We start from the raw sequence: 22,412 nt of genomic DNA, 5'->3' as shown, positions 1-22,412 counted from the left end.
AAAGGGCCTCAGGCTTGTACTAAAAAGAGTAAAGCATTGCAATGATGACCTTTGCCACCACACCCTAAAAGAATGGTGGAGCTCTGAACAATAGGATTTGGCAATACAAATCATTCTACTTAGCAGGCTGGTGTACAAGTGCTGGATATGGCAGCAAGAGATGTAATTTTGCAATGATACTAGTAATCCTGTGTACCAACATTGTTAGTGGTAATAAAGCTGAAAATATTTGTTTCAGTTGTCCATTTCCATTTTTCAGTTGCACTTTCTTACCAGATTCTTTATGAAATAATGATGGAACAATGATGCTACAAAGAACTGACACAGATGTAAAATGACAAAAGGTAGTATGCACGCATACTTTAGCATATTACAAACAATGCTGAGCCTCAGTGTGGTGGCATATGCACACAGAGAGACCCTTTCTACTTAGTGCAAACTTCATATATGTGCTCTCCCTCTGTTTTGCCCAAGAAACAAGCACCCTCAGAAAATGTCTCTACCATTTATAACAAATAAAAATGCGGAAGAAAAACATAATTGTTCATCCTCGTGAAAGTACAATCTGTTTTTGAAACAAGAGAGCTTCTCTTCTTATTTACAAGAAAACTGCATTGTCTTGAGAGCTGCTCTGAAGTCCTGGCATCTGCCTTGGGCTCTATTTGTGGAAGAAGAACAGGGGGAAATCCAATGAATAAATAGCTTCCATGGAAGAGGATGTGGGAGGCAGGGAAATAGGACTGGAAAGATATCACCAATACAGGCTGACTTCAAAAAAGCCACTTATTTATATACCAACTTAGATTCCCACATTCCTTTCTACAACCTTACTGCACAAGAAGCCAGAAAGTCACTGGTAAGCTATTACATAAGACAGAAAACTTTATCTAAATAAGCTAAATGTCAACAAGGATATGGCTGTGTAAGTTACAGCTATATCATGGGGGTAGTTTTTCTGTAGCTATATCTCATGAAGCCACATTTTAAAAGCCACATTAGGTAGGCAGTCAATCACGTGGATCCATTACATCTCGCTGTTAACCCTAATTTCAGGGGGCAACAACTACACAGAATGCCTTTAAATGTTAGAAAGCATGGAAAAGCAATGTTTTTACTCCACTTGTTAAAAAATAATGAGGACTTCCATGCAGATCGCAATACAATACTATGACATAAAAGTCTGAACAGGAAAAATGCTTCATTTTCAATGTGGCGAAACGAAACTACACCACTGCAATCTACAAATGAAGGATGGGAGTTTTTTCTTATTCAAACTAATAGAAACCTATGCTTTTTAAGGAGCTGTGATGGAGCTCTTCGCTCTGAAATCTGTCTTGTGATTTTTATTTTTACAAAAGATGAATTATATGACACATACAAACACACCAAATATATATACATCTCTTGAAAGACTAGAGCAGTAGACTCCTTATACATATTTATCAACGCAGTGATAACTAGGTCACAATAAACAACAACTTCCACTTCTATTCTGACCATTATTAATACTAGACGGTGTGTGTATGTGTAATAGTCAGTAGTCAAGGGTTGCTTGGATTTATGGGATCGTGGGTATGTGTCTCCATAGGAAAAATCTCTAGTTGGAATGTAAATCTTTGCTGATTTGATCTTTGCCTGGAAGCACAAGTTATTTCTAATAATTTACTGTATCAGAATCTTTCTGCAAGAAATCTGTTTGCACAAATACATTGTTTTCTGCATATTGATATTTTTTTCAGTAAAATAATGTTCTTCTTTGTGTGTGTGGGGGGGGGGGTTTGCAGGGGGAAGGCCCCAAGTGCAAAACATCTTGCAGTGGCAGACCATTTTCATGAGGATCAGAAAATCTGTGATTATTCTTTGTATGTCTAGCCTCCAATAAAGATGATTGGCTCCAGGGAACTCTTAGCTCCTAGAAACAATAATGGAAGTACATACAATTGGCCCTCCATATCCACTGATTCTATATACACAGCTTGAAAAAACCCCTCCAAGAATTCCAAAAAGCAAACCTTTATTTTGCCATTATATACACTATTTTACTATGACATTGTATGTAATAGGTCTTGAGCATCCACTGATTTTAGTAGCTACAGGCAGGGCTGAAGCTGGAACCAAATCCCAGTGGATACCAAGAACCAACTGCATATATCAACCTTGTTCTCCTGGAATGGTAATATTGGAAACAAGTTAGAATGTGATATTAATAAAGCAGCATAAAGTTGAGAAAGGCAGCGGAGATACTGATTAATTTGTATGAGATAATGACAATGGAAATCAGAATATATCAATATGATATATGTCATATATGCAAGCAAGAGTGGGAAATGTGAATGGCCAAAGAACATTACTTTACAACCTAATGTCATTCTAGACGATTTTTCAATAGGACATAAGAAAAATCTTCTCAGATCTATGTTCAGATCTAAAACACTATCAAGAGAGCCCTACAAATGAAAATGAAGGAAAATGAACAGTGCCTAAAAAGTGGAGAGAATAGTGTTTATTTTGCAAAGAAAATGAGTGAAGTACAGGTAATAGTAAATACAGTCACCATTCTGTATGGTTTCCTGGAAATAACCCTCAAGTACTAGTTTCAGAACATAGTGAGGAAAACATCATGTATTTCATTTTCATCACACATGCAGACAAAGCTGCTATCCAACTCTACTAGAACTTGCTACTCCCATAAGATAGAACTATGCCTCATGATTCAAGGAAAGATGTAAATGAATCCTACTATTTCTACAGAGATCTAACAGGATTAAACAAAACATTTAGTAGCATTTATAATTGTATATTTGCTAACTAAGCTACTAAGGTCCAGATGTCTTTGAATATATTGTTGGTATTTAATATATTTAATATATTCAAATTTTCTGCTTTTATGTTGTTTGTTAAAGGACCACATAAGAATTATAAAAACTTATTTGTCTCCTCTCATGAATAATGTCCAAAATAACTACCCAGTGAATGTCTCTGATTGCTGGCTACACAAACATGTTACATATAAAACTCTCAACAGCAATATAAGGTGCAAGAGAATACATTATTTCTTTATGCCCCCAGAATTATTGAAATGCTACTTGATTTCCTATGTATAATAAAGAACCAGTCTTGAATTGCTAAAACTCTATCCTCTTTCCAAAGATCCAGAAAAGTATAATTACCTCCCTTTCTCTCAGAGAAAGTGTTCCAGGAACAGTTCCTTCACATGTTTAACACAGGAAACTTACCTGCACACTCTGGCAGAGTCTTTTTAGCGGTGGGGACTTGCTGCTTGGCCCATCTTGTACCAGTTCCTCTCTTCCTATATGCTTGACCACAATGCATCTTCGCAAAGGGTGGTCCCTAAAAGAAGAGAAGTGAAGCCTGGAGATAATGCCAATAGATCTTAGATTACTTTGTTCAGGAAATGGAGAAACACAAATGCCCAGCCTTGCAGAAAGCTGATAACAGAGCATTGCACTAGAACAGGCATGGGCAAACTTTGGCCCTCCAGGTGTTTTGAACTTCAACTCCCATAATTCCTAACAGCTGGTAGACTGTTAGGAATTGTGGGAGTTGAAGTCCAAAACACCTGGAGGACTGAAGTTTGTCCATGTCTGCACTAGAGGTGAAGTTATGCTGAAAAACATAATATTCCATGGCTGAATATTTTCTTCTGAGTCCGGTTTACTAATCCCAATTGGAACAGGCCTCTTAAATCAACTGCGGCTTTGGGAAGCATCCAATTTCCATTTTCAAAGCACTTAACCAGAAAAAGCAAAATGTGAAAAATAAAGTTCCAAACTAGATTATTTGGGGGGGGGGGGGGAGGGAACCAAGCAATTCTCAGAAGAAACAGGTCTACACTGCATATTTTCTCCAAGTTTATGTACATACACTTGTTTCGGGAATGCTGTTTTATTTTTAAGACCAGAATTATAACACATTTAGACTTACACAGAATGAAAAAAAATCAATGGGAACCCCCTTCTTTCCAAGAGAGATCAGACTTACTTGTCTCTACATTTCTGCAAGGCATCATCTGCTATTTGCTTCAGGTTAATCAGCTTATCGCCTCTATAAAAGGCATCTACAAAACAGTAAGTGAATGATTGAACTGGTTCACTAGATCAGTCTGACAAGTACTTGAAGGTCATCAAAATAAAAAAGAGGAATTCACTTAATGTAAATAGACTGGAAACAATGGAATTAAATTAAGGAAAAATATTTGCTAAATCAAAGATCAATTATAACAGCAAAGCAAATAGCATTCAGTGAAATCATTTCTGGAAATGGGAAGGGGTCAAAGTTTAAAGTGAGCAATACCCTCAAAAGCATCCTTTGAAGAACGATCAGATCAAAATTTTAAGTGTTTTAGGTCTATTAACAGCATCCCAATGACTTCACAGGACGTTATGAACAAACTGGCTGGGGAATTGTATGGAGATCTTGGGAGATCTTGATTTGTTGTGTTACAAAATTTTGAAGACGCAATTCCAACAGAAGAGTTCTAAGATGTTGAAATACATTGATTTCACTATTTGGAGCGAGAGCCACATGAGGTAGCAATCCACATGAGAAACATAGCACTAACAATGCAACCCTTTGCAAGTCTACTCAGAGGAAAGTTCTGTTCTAAAGTCTTAAAACTAATATCAACGAAAATTGCTTAAGAGATTTAGTTTATCATAAATAGCTTGGGATTTTGTTTACCTTATGAAATGGGGAAAATGTCAGGTCGAAGCCTTTTACCATGAGAGATAGGAAATATGTCCTAGTAAGACACATATAGTGTGCAATATTATGAAAAACAGTCCATTGTTTAATTTCATCTTCATGGCTTTCTAACGGCTTGTTGTGAAACCAAAGCCATCAAATAAAGTTTTAGAAGAATAGCTACATTCATGTATCAGAAGTTTATTATTATACCCCACCTTTCTCTACCCCGAAGGGGACTCAAGGTGGTTACTGATAATCCATCAGTTTACTGATAATAGTTAGATCAGGAAGTTGTGACTTATTCCCCTACATTTTATGTCCTGTCTAGTAGCAGCTTATTCCTCTTTCCAAAAAGAGGAAGAATATAAACAGTTGCCATGACTACTATATCTCAAAGAAGAGATATAGTAGTCATGGGCGATTTCAATTATCCCGATATCTGCTGGAAAACAAACTCAGCCAAGAGTACAAAGTCCAACAAATTCCTCACTTGCCTTGCAGATAATTTTATGGTCCAGAAGGTAGAAGAGGCAACAAGGGGATCAGCAACTCTTGATCTAATCTTAACAAATGTGGAAGACCTGATCAATACAGTTGAAGTGGTTGGATCCTTAGGGGCAAGTGACCATGTGCTCCTGCAGTTTGCAATACAAAGGAATGCTGAAACTAAGACAAGTCAAACACGCTTTCTGGACTTTAAGAGAGCTGACTTCCAAAAAATGAAGGAATTACTGAGCGGCATTCCATGGACGCCGATATTAAAAAACAAGGGAGTTAAGGATGGATGGGAGTTTTTCAAAAGTGAAATACTCAAGGCGCAAATGCAAACAGTGCCAACAAAGAAGAAAAATAAGACAAGTGCAAAGAAGCCAGAATGGATGTCCAAAGAACTTCTAACTGAGCTAAAGCTCAAAAGTGACATGCACAAGAAGTGGAAAAGGGGAGAAATCACCAAAGAAGAATTCAAACGTATAGCCAACACCTGTAGGGAAAAGGTTCGCAAGGTTAAAGCGCAAAATGAGCTCAGGCTTGCCAGGGACATAAAAAACAACAAAAAAGGCTTTTTTGCTTACGTTGGTAGAAAAAGGAAGAAAAAGGAGGCGATAGGGCCATTGCAAGGAGAAGATGGGATGATGGCAACAGGGGACAGGTAAAAGGCAGAACTGCTCAATGCCTTCTTTGCCTCGGTCTTCTCAGAAAAAGATAGCCATCTTCAACCTCAGCAACACGGAATGGACGAAGGATTGGGGGAAATCCAACCCCAAATAGGGAGACACGTTGTCCAGGAACACCTGGCCTCTCTAAACGAATTCAAGTCCCCAGGGCCAGATCAGCTACACCCAAGAGTACTGAAGGAACTAGCGGAAGTTATTTCAGAACCACTGGCAATTATCTTCGAGAGTTCTTGGAGAACGGGAGAAGTCCCAGCAGATTGGAGGAGGGCGAATGTGGTCCCTATCTTCAAGAAGGGAAAAAAGAACGACCCAAACAATTACCGTCCGGTCAGCCTCACATCAATACCAGGCAAAATTCTGGAAAAGATCATTAAGGAAGTGGTCTGCGAACACTTAGAAACAAATGCAGTCATTGCTAATAGTCAACACGGATTTACCAAAAACAAGTCATGCCAGACTAATCTGATCTCTTTTTTCGATAGAGTTACGAGTTGGGTCGATACAGGGAATGCTGTGGATGTAGCGTACCTGGATTTCAGTAAGGCCTTCGACAAAGTCCCCCACGACCTTCTGGCAAACAAACTAGTAAAATGTGGGCTAGACAAAACTACGGTTAGGTGGATCTGTAATTGGCTAAGCGAACGAACCCAAAGGGTGCTCACCAATGCGTCGTCTTCATCATGGAAAGAAGTGACAAGTGGAGTGCCGCAGGGCTCCGTCCTGGGCCCGGTTCTGTTCAACATCTTTATTAACGACTTAGACGAAGGGTTAGAAGGCACGATCATCAAGTTTGCAGATGACACAAAACTGGGAGGGATAGCTAACACTCCAGAAGACAGGAGCAGAATTCAAAACGATCTTGACAGACTAGAGAGATGGGCCAAAACTAACAAAATGAAGTTCAACAGGGACAAATGCAAGATACTTCACTTCGGCAGAAAAAATGGAAATCAAAGATACAGAATGGGGGACGCCTGGCTTGACAGCAGTGTGTGCGAAAAAGACCTTGGAGTCCTCGTGGACAACAAGTTAAACATGAGCCAACAATGTGATGCGGCTGCTAAAAAAGCCAATGGGATTCTGGCCTGCATCAATAGGGGAATAGCGTCTAGATCCAGGGAAGTTATGCTCCCCCTCTATTCTGCCTTGGTCAGACCACACCTGGAATACTGTGTCCAATTTTGGGCACCACAGTTGAAGGGAGATGTTGACAAGCTGGAAAGCGTCCAGAGGAGGGCGACTAAAATGATTAAGGGTCTGGAGAACAAGCCCTATGAGGAGCGGCTTAAAGAGCTGGGCATGTTTAGCCTGCAGAAGAGAAGGCTGAGAGGAGACATGATAGCCATGTACAAATACGTGAAGGGAAGTCATAGGGAAGAGGGAGCAAGCTTGTTTTCTGCTGCCCTGCAGACTAGGACACGGAACAATGGCTTCAAACTACAGGAAAGGAGATTCCACTTGAACATCAGGAAGAACTTCCTCACTGTGAGAGCTGTTCGACAGTGGAACTCTCTCCCCAGGGCCGTGGTGGACGCTCCTTCCTTGGAGGCTTTTAAGCAGAGGCTGGATGGCCATCTGTCGGGGATGCTTTGAATGAGATTTCCTGCTTCTTAGCAGGGGGTTGGACTAGATGGCCCATGTGGTCTCTTCCAACTCTACTATTCTATGATTCTATGATTCTATGATTCTATTAGTTTGCCTTGATGAGTAAAATATTGCAGTTTATACGGAAGTGCTGTTTTACCTGCAGTGATAAGAAGGGAGCAGTGGGAATCAAGGATCCTCTCACAAAGGGACTCTGCTGAGAAACCTGCAAACTAAAATAAAACACCACAAATTCAGCTTGGATCATTCCGAATTATGCTTGTAAATATGAATGGAGACAAAATCAACGAATTGCAATTTTCCAATGGATTCATCCAAACAATTTTTCAAAAAATTGTTCCAAGGTGCCCTAAAGTTCTTTAGAAGATTAACTGCATACAAGCTTCACTGAAAGCCTGTTTGGCCATAACTACTAACCATCTCTCACAATGTGTGGTTGCACCAGCCCTTTAATTGGGAACATTCACCAGGATACTCACAATGCTAATGGGGGGATACGGCAAACATACAGAGATTGACAAGTCAGTGTACAAGAGAGTTCAAAAATCACTTTAGCAACCTATAGTCAAAGGTTATTTCCAAAAACAAGGGAGTTAATCCAACATCTGTCCTGACAAAAGTCAGATTATATGGCAGTTCACCCAGAAAGCAATTCAGAGTCACAGGGAAAGCAGCCACCTTCTTTCAAGAAAAAAGGTAAAGGTAAAGGTTTCCCCTGACATTAAGTCCAGTCGTGTCCGACTCTGGGGGTTGGTGCTCATCTCCATTTCTATGTCAAAGAGCCGGCGTTGTCTGTAGACACCTCCAAGGTCATGTGACTGGCATGACTTCATGGAGCGCCGTTACCTTCCCGCCGGAGCGGTACCTATTAATCTACTCACATTTGCATGTTTTCGAACTGCTAGGTTGGCAGAAGCTGGAGCTAACAGCGGGTGCTCACTCCGCTCCCAAGATTTGAACCTGCGACCTTTCGGTCTGCAAGTTCAGCAGCTCAGTGCTTCACTTCACCACCGGGGCTTTCTCTTTCAAGAACAATATACTAAAATTGCTGTTCATTTCAATCAGAGACTGTGATACACAAGAACACTCCTTAGAATTAAAGTAACTGTTCCTTCTTACCACAATGGAATGAACTGCTCCAATTCTGGCACATGCCAGCATGGCCACCACCAGCTCAATGATCATTGGCATGTAAATGGAAACTCTGTCTCCTTTCTTCACACCTATGGAAGAGAAAGAAGAGTTTTTAACGTCAAATTGCCACTTAGCCATTTTCCCTGTGCTCTGGTAATCCAACAGAAGGAATAATGCATCAATAGCAAAAGGCAAGAATGAACTTTAATATCAGAATTCATTAAAGACTGAAAATGGATGCCTAGCAATGAAACTGGTAAATTCCAGCTCTGACCTGGAGTTAGCAATGAAAAAAGACAGGACATGCCTGCACTGGGTGAACATCTTCATTCTGGTTTTGTACAAGTGACTATCACAAGTATGCATAGTATACGCATGCTGTAATATTTCAATATTTTGTTTTGGGTGAACAAAATCTTATTATCATATCTCAGGAATACGCATTATTATCCCAGCAAAGGAACTAGTTACAAATTGGGCTTCATGCACTTATCCTCACAAATAAATCTTGACATACTGTACTTTATTGACACTGTTGGATCAGATACCTTGTTCCTGAAGAACATTAGCAAACTGGCAGACCTTACTGAGAAGCTCGCTGTATGTGATCTTCATGGAATCGCCTGGTTCATTTCCCTCCCTGTAAAGGAAGAGAGGGACATACGATTAATTTTGCACAAAGATACATCTCTAAAGACAAAACACAGATTTCTCAACTGTCACCTTTTTAGACTTAGATTTTAAAACAAGTAAACGGGTATAAAAATTCACAGCAACCCACTGGTAGAATGCTGTTTTCATTCTAAAGATTTAGTTATGTATTCCTATATGAAAAGGAGTTGGGCTAGAGGACACTTGTGACTCTTTCCAGTTCTATGATTCTAACAGTAAATGTGAGGAAATATTGAAAGCTAGTATTGAAAGACTGGACCCAATAAAGATAGTTAAAAAACCTCCTCCATTTGCTAGCCCCAAAACAGTAGATCTATTTAATAAATAAGATTTACACAGCAGTCAATTTACCATTTAGTATATAACTGAATGGGACAAGTCTAGTTAAAAAGAGAAGTTGAATAATCATGTAGATAAACATAAGCAAGTATCACTTTCTTCTTATTCCTATAAGGAATAGTATGCCAGACATAGATCATAGGAATCATTTCCTCTATGGCTCAGAGATGGTCATAAAGTTTTCCCTATCACTATTACAGAGATGTGAGAAATTTGTCCATACTATATATATGTGCCTACATTTATCAATTGTTGTCCATACTGTTGACCTGTGATCAATCATGTCAGATGAGCTAAACTCGGTTCGAATCCGGGGAGCGGAGTGAGCGCCCACTGTTAGCTCCAGCTTCTGCCAACCTAGCAGTTCGAAAACATGCAAATGTGAGTAGATCAATAGGTACCGCTCCAGCGGGAAGGTAACGGCACTCCATGCAGTCATGCCGGCCACATGACCTTGGAGGTGTCTATGGACAATGCTGGCTCTTTGGCTTAGAAATGGAGAGTCGGACACAAGTGGACTTACCGTCAGGGGAAACCTTTACCTTTACCTATTCTGTAAGGAATATGCACTAACAAACGTACGCCAAGAAAAACTAACAAATAAACACTGCTATGGTTGTCACAATTTCTCAAAAAAGACATTTCTACTCAATCAGTAACAAGTATGAGTCAAGACAAAATCTCATCAGTTGCCTATGTGCACAGATGCAATAAAACTTTCACCTAGTTGCACTGAAATCAGATGCTTCCCAGCTTGAAATGGATTTTGTGAGTGAGGCTGAAAACACCGTAGTTACAGATTAGCCAGAGAAAGAAAGTGAATCTGCTGGTATAAGATACATAAGGTACGGTACTATACTCTTTTTAGGAATGTGCCCTAAAAATAGTGTTCTTTCAGTTGTAGTTATTTTTGTTAAACATAAGGTAAGTATATGATATTCTCTATACATTACATTCAAATACAAATATTCCAATAAAATAATTTTTATATAAAACTTTGAATGTATTTTAACAAAACATTAAAACCAAATGTAGTAAATTACTTAGAGCACCAGACATTTTTCTGGGAATTTTTAAACAAATGTTTACACTTATACGTTTTCTGGAAAGCTCTACAATGCATTCTTCTCACTCTAGCTTCTCTGGACCTTAGCATTCAATAATAGATTACCAACACTTGGAAAATTTTGTAAAATGTAATCAGTTGCCCCCTCTATCCACAGATGCAGCATCCACAGATTCAACCATTCAAGGCTTGAAAATATTTTAAAGAAAATTCAAAAGGCCATAAGGGACACCATTTTAATATGTGATTATACATTATAAGTCTTGAGAATCCACATATTTTGGTATAAAGGCAGTCCTAAAACCAACCTTCGGGGGACATCAAGAGCCCGCTGTATAATTCCAAAATCCTATTGTTATTTGTAATTAGTTGATGTTCATTTCAATTTTAAAGAAAACTTTTTGTGTTTTTCAAAATGAAAGTGACTAAAATGCTGTTTTCTTCTTTTTTAAAAATCTGAATTCTGCAGGCTTCCTGCCAATGATATAACATACTTTCTCCTTACACAGTTCATCTTCATAGCAGAACATAAAGTAGCAGTATAAAGCATAAACTGAGGAGATCTAGAGCTACCTGATATTCCACAACCAGGGTTTAATGAAGACACGCCCTGCAACTATAAATCTAAAGCAATTACACCACAAAATAACTGATGTTATCCCTGATTGATTCATCATTATGATGTAACTTGTTCATTATTTTACTAATTGTAGAAGGAATTAAATACAAGCAACCAACTGTATGTAAATCTTTTTTCCAAGTCACAAATGAAACATTATGAATTATAAATCATGGGACCAACAAGGTAAAATGACATTTTACATAATCATTTGTTTTATTTCAAGTTTTTACTGGCCAGTTACAATTTACCTCTATATGGGTGACAGCATGGCTAATCCCCTCCAATTATATGAATTGCACCCTCCGTTAGCTCTCCATATCTCATGCAGCATGACTTGTACATTCTTGCAGAAAGTTTAATAACCACAAATCATGAGGTTCCTACAGCCACCTACTGAAGAAAATAATGGCACAAGGAAGAGAACAAGATCTGAATGTCCCTCCCAAAGGCATTAGCCAGGAGGGTTAATGGTTAGAAGTGATACGTTAAAACCTAAAGATCCTCAGTTACTCAGTGTGCCCCATCAGTAGTCACAGCTTGAATACTCCAGGATTGCTTGGCCTTTGAAGTAAAGCATGATGTATTTTTGTGTGATTTAAGTGCTATTGCACAACACAATTAGTACACAATTAGTAACAAATGGCCTGCCCAATTCCTTTCCCTGGGCAGCATGGTCTGAAGCAACGTATTTGCTCAAAGCTGGAATGAGGGTTGATGTGTAAGATGAGACCATCTGGGCAGAGTGAGGCAACCAATGAGAAATGGTTCCACCCAGATCTCTCTAAAGAGCCAAGGCAACACAAAGACTGGGAAACTGGGTATTTAAAAAAGAGATAAACTGTTCTTGCCAGGACACTTGCAATGCAATGTCTATTAGCCATACCTACTGAAAAGAAAGCCCCATCAAGTTCAATGAGGCTTACTTCAAGGAATGGGAGCACAGAATCACAGCATTTAAGAAGCAATTTTGCCATTCAGTAACACATACATATGAAGATATTCTTTACCCAAAATGGAAAAAAAAATGTATTTTTAGATCTCTGCTATAATATGGATATTTCTTTATTTATCCAGTTTGTCGTTGATCCACCCCCCTGAGCTTCAAGCAAATCTACCATCTGTCAAATTACACAATCCTTGCTATTCCTTTCCATTATTGGCCAAATAGCTTAAATTCGGATAATATTTTAACTTTGGAATTTCAGCAATTAAATATACCACATCCATATTATCAAATATGTATTCTTGCAAGTATTAAAATATAACAAGGTCTGAAACTACAATACATGAGCTGCAGTTTTCGTCTTTTTGTGAAAAGCTAACAGGAACAAACCTTCCACCAATAATATGAGGGGTGCAGAAAACATGCCCGGGTCTTAGTAACTTCTCCAAAAAGCATTCAGCATAGATTTACTGAACTATCTCAGCTCTGTCAGCATTGTTTGGAACCACCACCGGCTACACTTCAAATATTACAAAAATATACTCACCTGTTCTTCATTATTCAAAACTAATACAAACTGAAAGGGGCACTTAGTTCATGCTGTGATGCTCAGGGCAAAAAATGGGCAGGCAAACTTCTACAAAGATCTAAACATTAAGTATATGCTTCAGTTATCTCAGAATGCTATCTGAAAGTATACAGTAAAGACACTTTTCTGAAACCAAATGTATTTGGCTGTGATCAGTGTCTAAATGTTAAACCACTTGAGAATTCATTGCAAAATTCCACAGTGGAAAAGGTATGGTAATAAAATAAGAAGATAATATTTAAATTTTTGTAATTCTGCATTACTGCACAAATAAAAAATGTTTAGAAGGGAATTACATCTCTACTAAGTAACAAATATATATAAATACAGTGTTCCTTCACTTATCACGGGGGTTACATTCTAGGACCAGCCGTGATAAGTGAAAATCCATGAAGTAGGGGCGCTAGGCTTCTCCTTAGGTAGGAAGTAGGAAGAAGGAGGGTGGAAGGAAGGGAGGGAGGGAGGGAGGGAAGAAAGAGGCAGGGGAACATGGCGCCACCTCCTTCTCCTCCCGCTGCCATTTGGGCTCCTTCTCCGCCCCACTGCCCTCACCCAACTGAGACCACTGCCACTGAAAATCATAAGGTTTTGTGATTTATAATATTATTTTAGTGTTTATTTAAAAAACTGCAAAACAGCAAGTCCGCGAAGAGCAAACTGCGAAGTAGCGAGTGAACACTGTATATATAAATATATATAAATATATACAACATATACATAATATATATAAATATATATATAGGCCATAAGCTATCTGCTGAAGGAAGGAAAGTTCTACCTAACTGTTTCTGGATAAAGTGCATCCCATCCCTATGTAGCTATGGTAGAAAAACCGGTTTTTCAGTTCCACAATCCACTACTTCTGTAGATATGAAACCTGCAAACTAGAACATGTAGTTACGGGAAGATAGGACTGTTCCAATATTTATATTTGAAAAAAGAGCCTCTATGATACATGGACATTAAGTAAATACACCAACATCTGTTATACATTCCCAAGCAATGAAACTGCAAGTCACTTCTGGTGTGAGAGAATTGGCCGTCTGCAAGGACACTGCCCAGGGGATGCCCAGATGTTTTGATGTTTTTGCCATCCTTGTGGGAGGCTTCTCTCATGTCCCCGCATGGAGCTGGAGCTGATAGAGGGAGCTCATCTGAGCTCTCCCCGGGTTGGATTCGAACCTGGCAGCCTTCAGGTCAGCAACCCAACCTTCAAGTCACAAGGCTTTAACCCACTACGCCACCAGGGGCTCCACTTTTGAAATACTGTACTCTGAATACTCTGGAGCAAAGTATGCAACAACTACTCCCTCATTTCTAACTGATTAAAAGTAAAATGTGGGAATGGCTGATGCCAGCAATCCAGAAACACTAGATAGACATCAACACTATTCCGTTGTCTCTTAAATTAATAAGACCAAGTAAACAGAAGAAAACAGAAGTAAAGATCAGCCATACAATTCTGGTTACAGACCTTTTTACTGTTGCAAAAGTGCATCCCCCATGCAAAACAGTCTGCCAATATCCGTAATAGAGGAAATATAGAATTTCATTATGTCAGAAGGATTAGGTATTTGATATTACAAGATAGAAGATCATCGAAGAAGGTTCTTCTCAAGTAACCCAGGATCATTTTCTGCCAACAAGGGAGAGCGCTTTCTGACTTGTTCACATACAAATTTTGTAATACAATTCCTTGCATTCAAAGGTGCAACTAATGTCAATGGTGCAACAGCTGCAAAGGAAGGTGGGGTAGACAGATGTTATATCCATGAGGTTCTGGTTATCCCCAAGCCATCCTCCATTGCAAATAGCCTGGATGGCATTGACAACATCCCTCATGGTTTGAAAATTCTGCTGCTTAACATTAGCAAAAACATCTTTGATCCAGGATTTGATTCTGGATGAGCATGCCCACCTGGTCTGTATTATGGAAATCTGGCTGAAGCTGGGAGAATAAACCTGTTTACCATCAATGTCATTTGCCACCCACACATCTGGATGATTTAATGATTTTTAAAGGATTAATTAAAATGTTTGAAACATCTTCCATCAACATGCCTTCAGCATCCACTTTGGTCAATATGAGACCTTAGAACAATTACTTTTTGCTCTAAATCTCCTAGCACTCTCCAGCCACCAAGGCAATTCTCCAAACTGTAGTAAAGGTTTTCCCCTGACATTAAGTCTAGCCGTGTCCGACTCTGGGGGTTGGTGCTCATTTTCATTTCTAAGCCAAAGAGCCAGCACTGTCCGTAGACTCCTCTCCAAGGTCATGTGACCAGCGTGACTGCATGGAGCACCGTTACCTTCCCGCCAGAGCAGCGCCTATTGATCTACTCACATTTGTGTGTTTTCGAACTGTTAGATTGGCAGAAGCTGGGACTAACAGCAGGAGCTCGCCCCGCTCCCCACATTCAAACCACTGACCTTTCGGTCTGCAAGTTCAGCAGGTCAGCGGTTTAACCCACTGTGCCACCGGAGGCTTCTTTGTTGCTCTAAATTTTAGCAAGAAGAAAAAATATTTTTTCTAAGTTTACATTGCACTTTTGTATTAATAGCCTTTTCCAAAGCACTGTACAACATAATACAACATTACTACTCATTGTGCATCCACATTGACCTGTTTGCAAATGACAGAAAGTTTGTAAATGTCCATTTATTTCCAACAATCTTTCTGGGCTTTTTGTAAATGCTTACTACTCTCTACTATATGGCAAACTTTTGGAGTCCAATCTAGTATAATGGGAGTATTTCAAGACACACAGAAAGGACAATGTTGGAGTAACCTGATTTAATTCTGTGAGAGATACACAGCAGCACTTAATAGGCATGTGGCATGTGATAAACTAGGATAGCAAACAATATTTCCTTTTTTAGGCTAAAATTTAACCCATACCTGCAAGGTGAAGAAAACTAATGTTTGCCTTTATATGCTGTTTAATAACTCAAATGAAAAGTAGCTCTAAAGCACTGGTTCTCAACCTGTGGGTCCCCAGATGTTTTGGCCTTCAACTCCCAGAAATCCTAACAGCTGATAAACTGGTTGGGATTTCTGGGAGTTGTAGGCCAAAATGCCACCCACAGGTTGAGAACCACTGCTCTAAAGTAATGGTTATTTCAAATTTTGGTACTGTTTCATTATTGGGGCGGAGGCCACTAGGGGATGCTAGAGAGAGAAGAATAGTCCATTTTGGGGGGGGGGGGGGGGAGTTGAAGAAGTAAAACCATTTTCTCTGTTTTCGCTGGTTATTCCCCTTCCCCACTTCCCATGTCATACACAAGATCATCTGGGGAGGCCCTGCTCTCGGTCCTGTCCGCTTTGCAAGCGCGGCTAGTGGGGACGAGACAGACCTTCTCAGTGGTGGCCCCTTGGCTATGGAACTCCCTCCCTAGCAATATTAGATCAGCCCCCTCCCTTCTAACCTTCAGGAGGAAAGTAAAAACTTAGTTATGGGACCAGGCATTTGGAAAATAATTTAGTGCACCAATGGACCTAGCCTATGTGAAATGATTACAGATTGGCCTCGGACTACAATTTGGATGATGAGGTGTTAATGTTGAATGTATTGTTTTTAGCTGTTAATAATGTATTAATTTTAATTTGATTTAATTTAAACTTTCTGTATGTGGTGAGGCATTGAATAGTTGCCATGTGTAAGCTGCCCTGAGTCCCCTTCGGGGTGAGAAGGGCGGGGTATAAATGAGGTAAATAAATAAATAAATAATTGTTTCCACAACGTGGACATGGGTGGGGGAAATAACAGAAAAACAGGGAAATAGTTTTTCCTCCAACACACCCATAAAATGGACTTTCTTTCACTAGCGACCCCTTGTGGCCTCTGCCCAGATAATGGAACAATATCCATACTTTAACATCATGCAACAAATTGTACATATTAGAGATGGGCAATTGTAGGAGCCAACAGTCTATACTACATTGGACTATACTGCCTGATGTCTACCTAAAGATCACTCTTGGAAATGCCCAGAAGTCTATTTGCACTTTTCATTTCAGTCCTTTATTCTGGCTTCAGAGGTCATTTGAGTATTTTTGAAGTATACTGCCATCACAATGAGTGGTGTTTTGAAACTCTTAAATTGGGGACTTTAGGGAAAATGCAAAGGAAACTTGCGGACTAAAAAAACCCTTGGTGCCAACTTTGTTTTGCAGGCTGCTTTTTCCCCACCCCTCATGTAGATTTTAATGTGACACTAATGCTAGTTACAGAAGAGCTATATTTACACCCGATCTGTATCTTTCCAGCATATATGTACACACAACAATAAAAACAGATCACTATGCATTACAATCCTACGTGGGTTTCATATTGATTCTTTACCCAGAACTAAACATACCTAGTGAAGTATACTGCCTGGAGCGAATGGAAATTGAAATAGCTCTTTGGTGATTACTCCAATTATTTCTACAAATAAGAGACCTTTCCTTCCCATATTGTAATTTGTGCATGATAAAGAAGGAAAGAACATTTATTGTATTACAGTAGTAATGCCAAAAAAAGAGAGAAGATTACCTTTCCACATCCTGTAACAAGGCAATCACTAATGACCATACAAGATATTAAATTTGAACACAGACCTAGTAGGGAAAGAGTGATATTTAAACAGTGGAACAGTCTGGAGGTGGGATTGGCTGTTGTGAATTTTTCCCCAAAAAGGATCCATTCAAAATCAGAATCTTCAATCTCTTTTTTCCCTATAAAAGAGAAAAGTTACAGGGGCTATGTATCTTTTTCTTCCATAATTAGGAAAGAAGCTTGGGGAGGGCTGAAAAATGCAAAAAACCTCCTCCTCATCTCCTATTTGCTCCTGATCACTGCTTCTAATGTTGTTTTTCCAGATAGAAGAACTGATTAGGATCGTAAGTCTGCTTATCATCTGCCCATGATCCTAAAAGTTTATGGTACCTTCATATGTTTGCAGAACAAACAACAAGCCCATAAACTAGATCTGGGGGAAACTATAAGGTTTCTTATTTTACTTTGTCAAAATAAGATCTATCAATGCAGTTTACAAGCACAGATGTTTTGAGAAGGTCATTTTCTCAGTTGCAAAAGAACAAAACTGATTCTGTGGCCAGGCTCAAAAATAAATACTGACTTCAGATTTGAAACTGCAGGGATAGTTTTCCTTCCAGCCCCAAAATATTGCATTCTAAGTTTGTATTATAATAAAATAGCATTGTGTCAAATTCTAATTTTTGCTACCAACAAGCTTGAGTAGTATGGGGTGGGCCAAAAATCACAAAGGCATCAGATGTTTTAATAACCATTAGAATTTTTTAAAAAGATTTCACATGCAATATAATATTCTGTTATTTTCTATATATACTCGTAAAGCACATGATGCTACGGTATTGTACATTAAAAACAAAAAAAATGAAGTTATTAAATATTGAAACCTCCTTATGACTTTTGGACCACCTTGTATATTCAGAAGCATTGTAAAAGTGTGCATTGACACTTGAGGCTTGAGGATTCTGGATGAATGGTTTTTAATCTTGGACATTCTTAAAATTTTATATAATGTGTTTTTATTTTTTATTGGTATCTGTTTTATATGAACTGTTGTTTTGTAGATTGTTTTATATGAATTGCTGTTTTTACATTGTTTTAGGCATTGAATTTTTGCCTATTTACTGTAAGCCGCTTTGAGTCTCCTAGGAGAGAAAGGCGGGGTAAAAGTAATGTAAATAAATAAATAAATAAATAAATAAATTGTGGCATTCCTCCAAAGCACCATTAAGGCTTCTGACTCACCTCTAGCCAACCTTGTCAAAAAGGGAAGGGAGGACTCACATATCTATATATATAAAAGACTGATGGCATCACGGCGATGCACAAAACAGCAAAGCTACAGGTCCCCCAACCTCCAAATTTGACCACACAACCCATCATCCACGGCTCCAGTAAGATACAACACATTTATATAACAAACACAATCACAGGGCACAAACGGCCAAAAACTGCAACAGGCGATGTGCGCCTGCGCGCACCCCCCTCATCCCTTCCCGCGCGCGCACACACACCTCGCCTCAGAGCTGAAGGAAGGAAGGCAGGAAGGCAGATTCCTTGGTGGGCGCGGGATGGAGGAGGCCGCGCTGGGAGGTGCGGGCCTCACGTCGCTCTCTGCCCTCTTCCCCTCAATCTCCCCCCCTCAGGGCCCATGGAGGGCCCCGGTCGTGTTCAGGCCCCCTCCTCCCGCCCCTCTCCCCTCCCCTCAGCACGAGGAAGGCCCCGCGGAGCCCCCGTCTCACCCTCTCTCCTCCTCCCTTCTCGGTTCTTCTCGGAGGTCTTCAAGCTCTTCAAGGTGAGGGGGGAAGAGGGGGGCATGGCCCTCGAGCAGGCCTGGACCTCCCCTCGAGTTGTTTGGGGCGCCAACCCCCGCCCTTCCCGGCCTCAGGACCCTTCCTTTTCCCCCTCACCCGGTTAAACGGCTGACAGGGGGAAAAGTCAAGAGCCTCAGGCCAGGAAGGGTGGAAGTTGGTGCCCAAAACAAGTCAAGGAAAGGCCCCAGTTGGCCCAGGCTGAGCTTCCCCCTTTTCTGTTGTTGTTATTGTTGTTGTTGTTCTCACCTACAAATTAGAACCCCTCCAATGCCTCAGAAGCCCCCTTTTTCCCCTCTCAAACCCTATCGCCCTCACCTTTCCCTTCCCTGTAATAATTATTAATATAATAATAACTGGTCATCAGTTAAGAATGTAATAATCACCAATAATAATACTAATTTATTATTATTATAATACTGATAATCATTCGAGAACATAATAATTCATAATAATAGTCAGTTCTTATTATTATAACACTGACAATCATTCAACAATGTATTAACAAATCGTAATAATAGAAAATTATTATTATTATTATTATAGTGATAATCATTTACAAATTAATAATTATTATAACATTGATAATCATTCAACAATATAATAACTAATAAATAGTAAGTTATTATTTTTATCACAATGATAATCATTCAAGACTATAATAATAATTATTATTATAACAGAAGGCGCCTCATATAATCCACTTCTAAACAAATAATATCACATTATAAATATACACTAGAATCTCACTTATCCAACATAAACAAGCCGGCAGAACGTTGCATAAGTAAATATGTTGGATAATAAGAAGGGATTCAGGAAAACCAATTAGGTAATCGAATTAGGTAATCATTATACAAATTAAACACCAAAACATCATGTTATACAACAAATTTGACACAAAAAGTGGTTCCATGCGCAGTAATGCTATGTAGTAATTACTGTATTTACAAATTTACCACCAAAATATCACAATACATTAAAAACACTCACTCCAAAAACATTGACTATTAAAAGGCAGACTCCATTGCATAATCCAGAACATTACATAAACGAATGTTGGATAAGTGAGATTCTACTGTAATATGAAATAATTACTGTGGTACAATAATACACAACAATATCATCTCAGGACAGTAAATAAAGATCAACACTCTAAAAACACAGCTATTCCATCCAGGAAACAATCAGGGCCATCTAACACTTCCCACCAAAGGATTCCCCCCTTCACACAGGAAACCACCCACGCTTTGAAGGTACAAGGCCATTCCGTACTCATCACTCTCTCATCTCAGCACAGTAAATAAACAACAACAGTCTGAAAACACACAAATTCCATCCAAGAAACAATCACACCCAGCTAACACCTCCCACCAAACGATTCTCCCCCCCAGGCATGGAAGCAGCCAGGCTTTGAAGGTACAAGGCCATTCCGTTCTCATCACTCTCTCATCTCAGCACAGTAAATAAACAACAACAGTCTGAAAACACACAAATTCCATCCAGGAAACAATCAGGGCCATCTAACACTTCCCACCAAAGGATTCCCCCCTTCACACAGGAAACCACCCACGCTTTGAAGGTACAAGGCCATTCCGTACTCATCACTCTCTCATCTCAGCACAGTAAATAAACAACAACAGTCTGAAAACACACAAATTCCATCCAAGAAACAATCACACCCAGCTAACACCTCCCACCAAACGATTCTCCCCCCCAGGCATGGAAGCAGCCAGGCTTTGAAGGTACAAGGCCATTCCGTTCTCATCACTCTCTCATCTCAGCACAGTAAATAAACAACAACAGTCTGAAAACACACAAATTCCATCCAAGAAACAATCACACCCAGCTAACACCTCCCACCAAACGATTCTCCCCCCCAGGCATGGAAGCAGCCAGGCTTTGAAGGTATAAGGCCATTCCGTACTCATCACTCTCTCATCTCAGGACAGTAAATAAACAACAGTCTGAAAACACATAAATTCCATCCAAGAAACAATCACACCCAGCTAACACCTCCCACCAAACGATTCTCCCCCCCCCCCAGGCATGGAAGCAGCCAGGCTTTGAAGGTACAAGGCCATTCCATACTCATCACTCTCTCATCTCAGCACAGTAAATAAACAACAACAGTCTGAAAACACACAAATTCCATCCAAGAAACAATCACGGCCAGCTAACACCTCCCACCAAACGATTCTCCCCCCCAGGCATGGAAGCAGCCAGGCTTTGAAGGTACAAGGCCATTCCGTACTCATCACTCTCTCATCTCAGGACAGTAAATAAAGAGCAACACTCTGAAAACACTGGAATTCCATCCAGGAAACAATCAGGACCACCTAGCACCTCCCAACAAAGCATTCCCCCCCTCTAACACACGGAACCATCCAGGCTTTGAAACTACAAGGCCATTCCGTACTCTGGGGCCAATTTGCAATATATTAATATATATAATAATATAATACATTGTATATACATATAATACTACTAATAATATTATAATACACTACAATATAATACTAATAACAATACAATATAATTATATATATACTAGCTGTGCCCTGCCACGCGTTGCTGTGGCTTAGTCTGGTGGTGTTGGTCAGTCTACATTAGGCTTTTGCGTTGTGTTGTCAAGTTTTGTATTTCTGGGGCAATTAGTTGTGTTGTTATAGTCACGATGCATTGTTGTGAGTTTTGTGGGTCCAGATTGTGGTTTTGTGGTTTGGTTGTGTTGTTACAACTGGGAGGCAAGGCTTTTGCATTGTGTTGTCAAGTTTTGTATTTCTGGGGCATGTAGTTGTGTGCCAAGTTTTGTATTTCTGGGGCGTTTAGTTGTGGTGTTATAGTTACGATGCATTGTTGTGAGTTTTGTGGGTCCGGATTGTGTTTTGTGGTGTGATTGTGTTGTTACAACTGGGAGGCAAGGCTTTTCGTTGTTTTGCCAAGTTTCGTATTTCTGGGGCGTTTAGTTGTGTTGTTATAATCATGATGCGTTGCTGTGAGTTTTGTGGGTCCGGATTGTGGTTTTGTGGTGTGGTTGTGTTGTTGTAACTGGGAGGAAAGGCTTTTGTGTTGTGTCACCAAGTTTTGTATTTCTGGGGCATTTAGTTGTGTGCCAAGTTTCGTATTTCTGGGGCGTTTAGTTGTGTTGTTATAGTCACGATGCTTTGTTGTGAGTTTTGTGCATCCGGATTGTGGTTTTGTGGTGTGGTTG

At 39.7% G+C, this 22,412-nt stretch overlaps 1 protein-coding gene and 1 long non-coding RNA gene across 4 annotated transcripts in view; one reads left to right on the top strand and one right to left on the bottom strand.

The window, feature by feature from the left end:
* The window catches only part of LOC134298447 (uncharacterized), a 374,816-nt gene extending 353,240 nt beyond the window's left edge, over window positions 1-21,576 (top strand). The window contains exon 2 of the long non-coding RNA XR_010005545.1: window positions 19,854-21,576. This is a non-coding gene — a long non-coding RNA (uncharacterized LOC134298447). The remainder of the gene's footprint in view (window positions 1-19,853) is intronic.
* Window positions 1-22,412, bottom strand: part of acss2 (acyl-CoA synthetase short chain family member 2) — an 82,113-nt gene that overhangs the window by 24,364 nt on the left and 35,337 nt on the right. For all 3 annotated transcript variants that reach the window (XM_008109973.3, XM_008109972.3, XM_003220544.4), the window contains exons 3-7: window positions 9,170-9,261; window positions 8,607-8,710; window positions 7,627-7,699; window positions 4,003-4,078; window positions 3,237-3,351 (exon numbers count right to left, since the gene is read on the bottom strand). In XM_008109973.3, coding sequence (XP_008108180.1) covers window positions 3,237-3,351; window positions 4,003-4,078; window positions 7,627-7,699; window positions 8,607-8,710; window positions 9,170-9,261 — 460 coding nt within the window. The remainder of the gene's footprint in view (window positions 1-3,236; window positions 3,352-4,002; window positions 4,079-7,626; window positions 7,700-8,606; window positions 8,711-9,169; window positions 9,262-22,412) is intronic.

The sequence above is a fragment of the Anolis carolinensis genome, chromosome 4, assembly GCF_035594765.1.
Source record: "Anolis carolinensis isolate JA03-04 chromosome 4, rAnoCar3.1.pri, whole genome shotgun sequence".
In the NCBI taxonomy this organism is placed as follows: Eukaryota; Metazoa; Chordata; class Lepidosauria; order Squamata; family Dactyloidae; genus Anolis; species Anolis carolinensis.
Note: the sequence above shows the minus strand (reverse complement) of the source record. Positions and strands in the feature narration are given on the sequence as shown.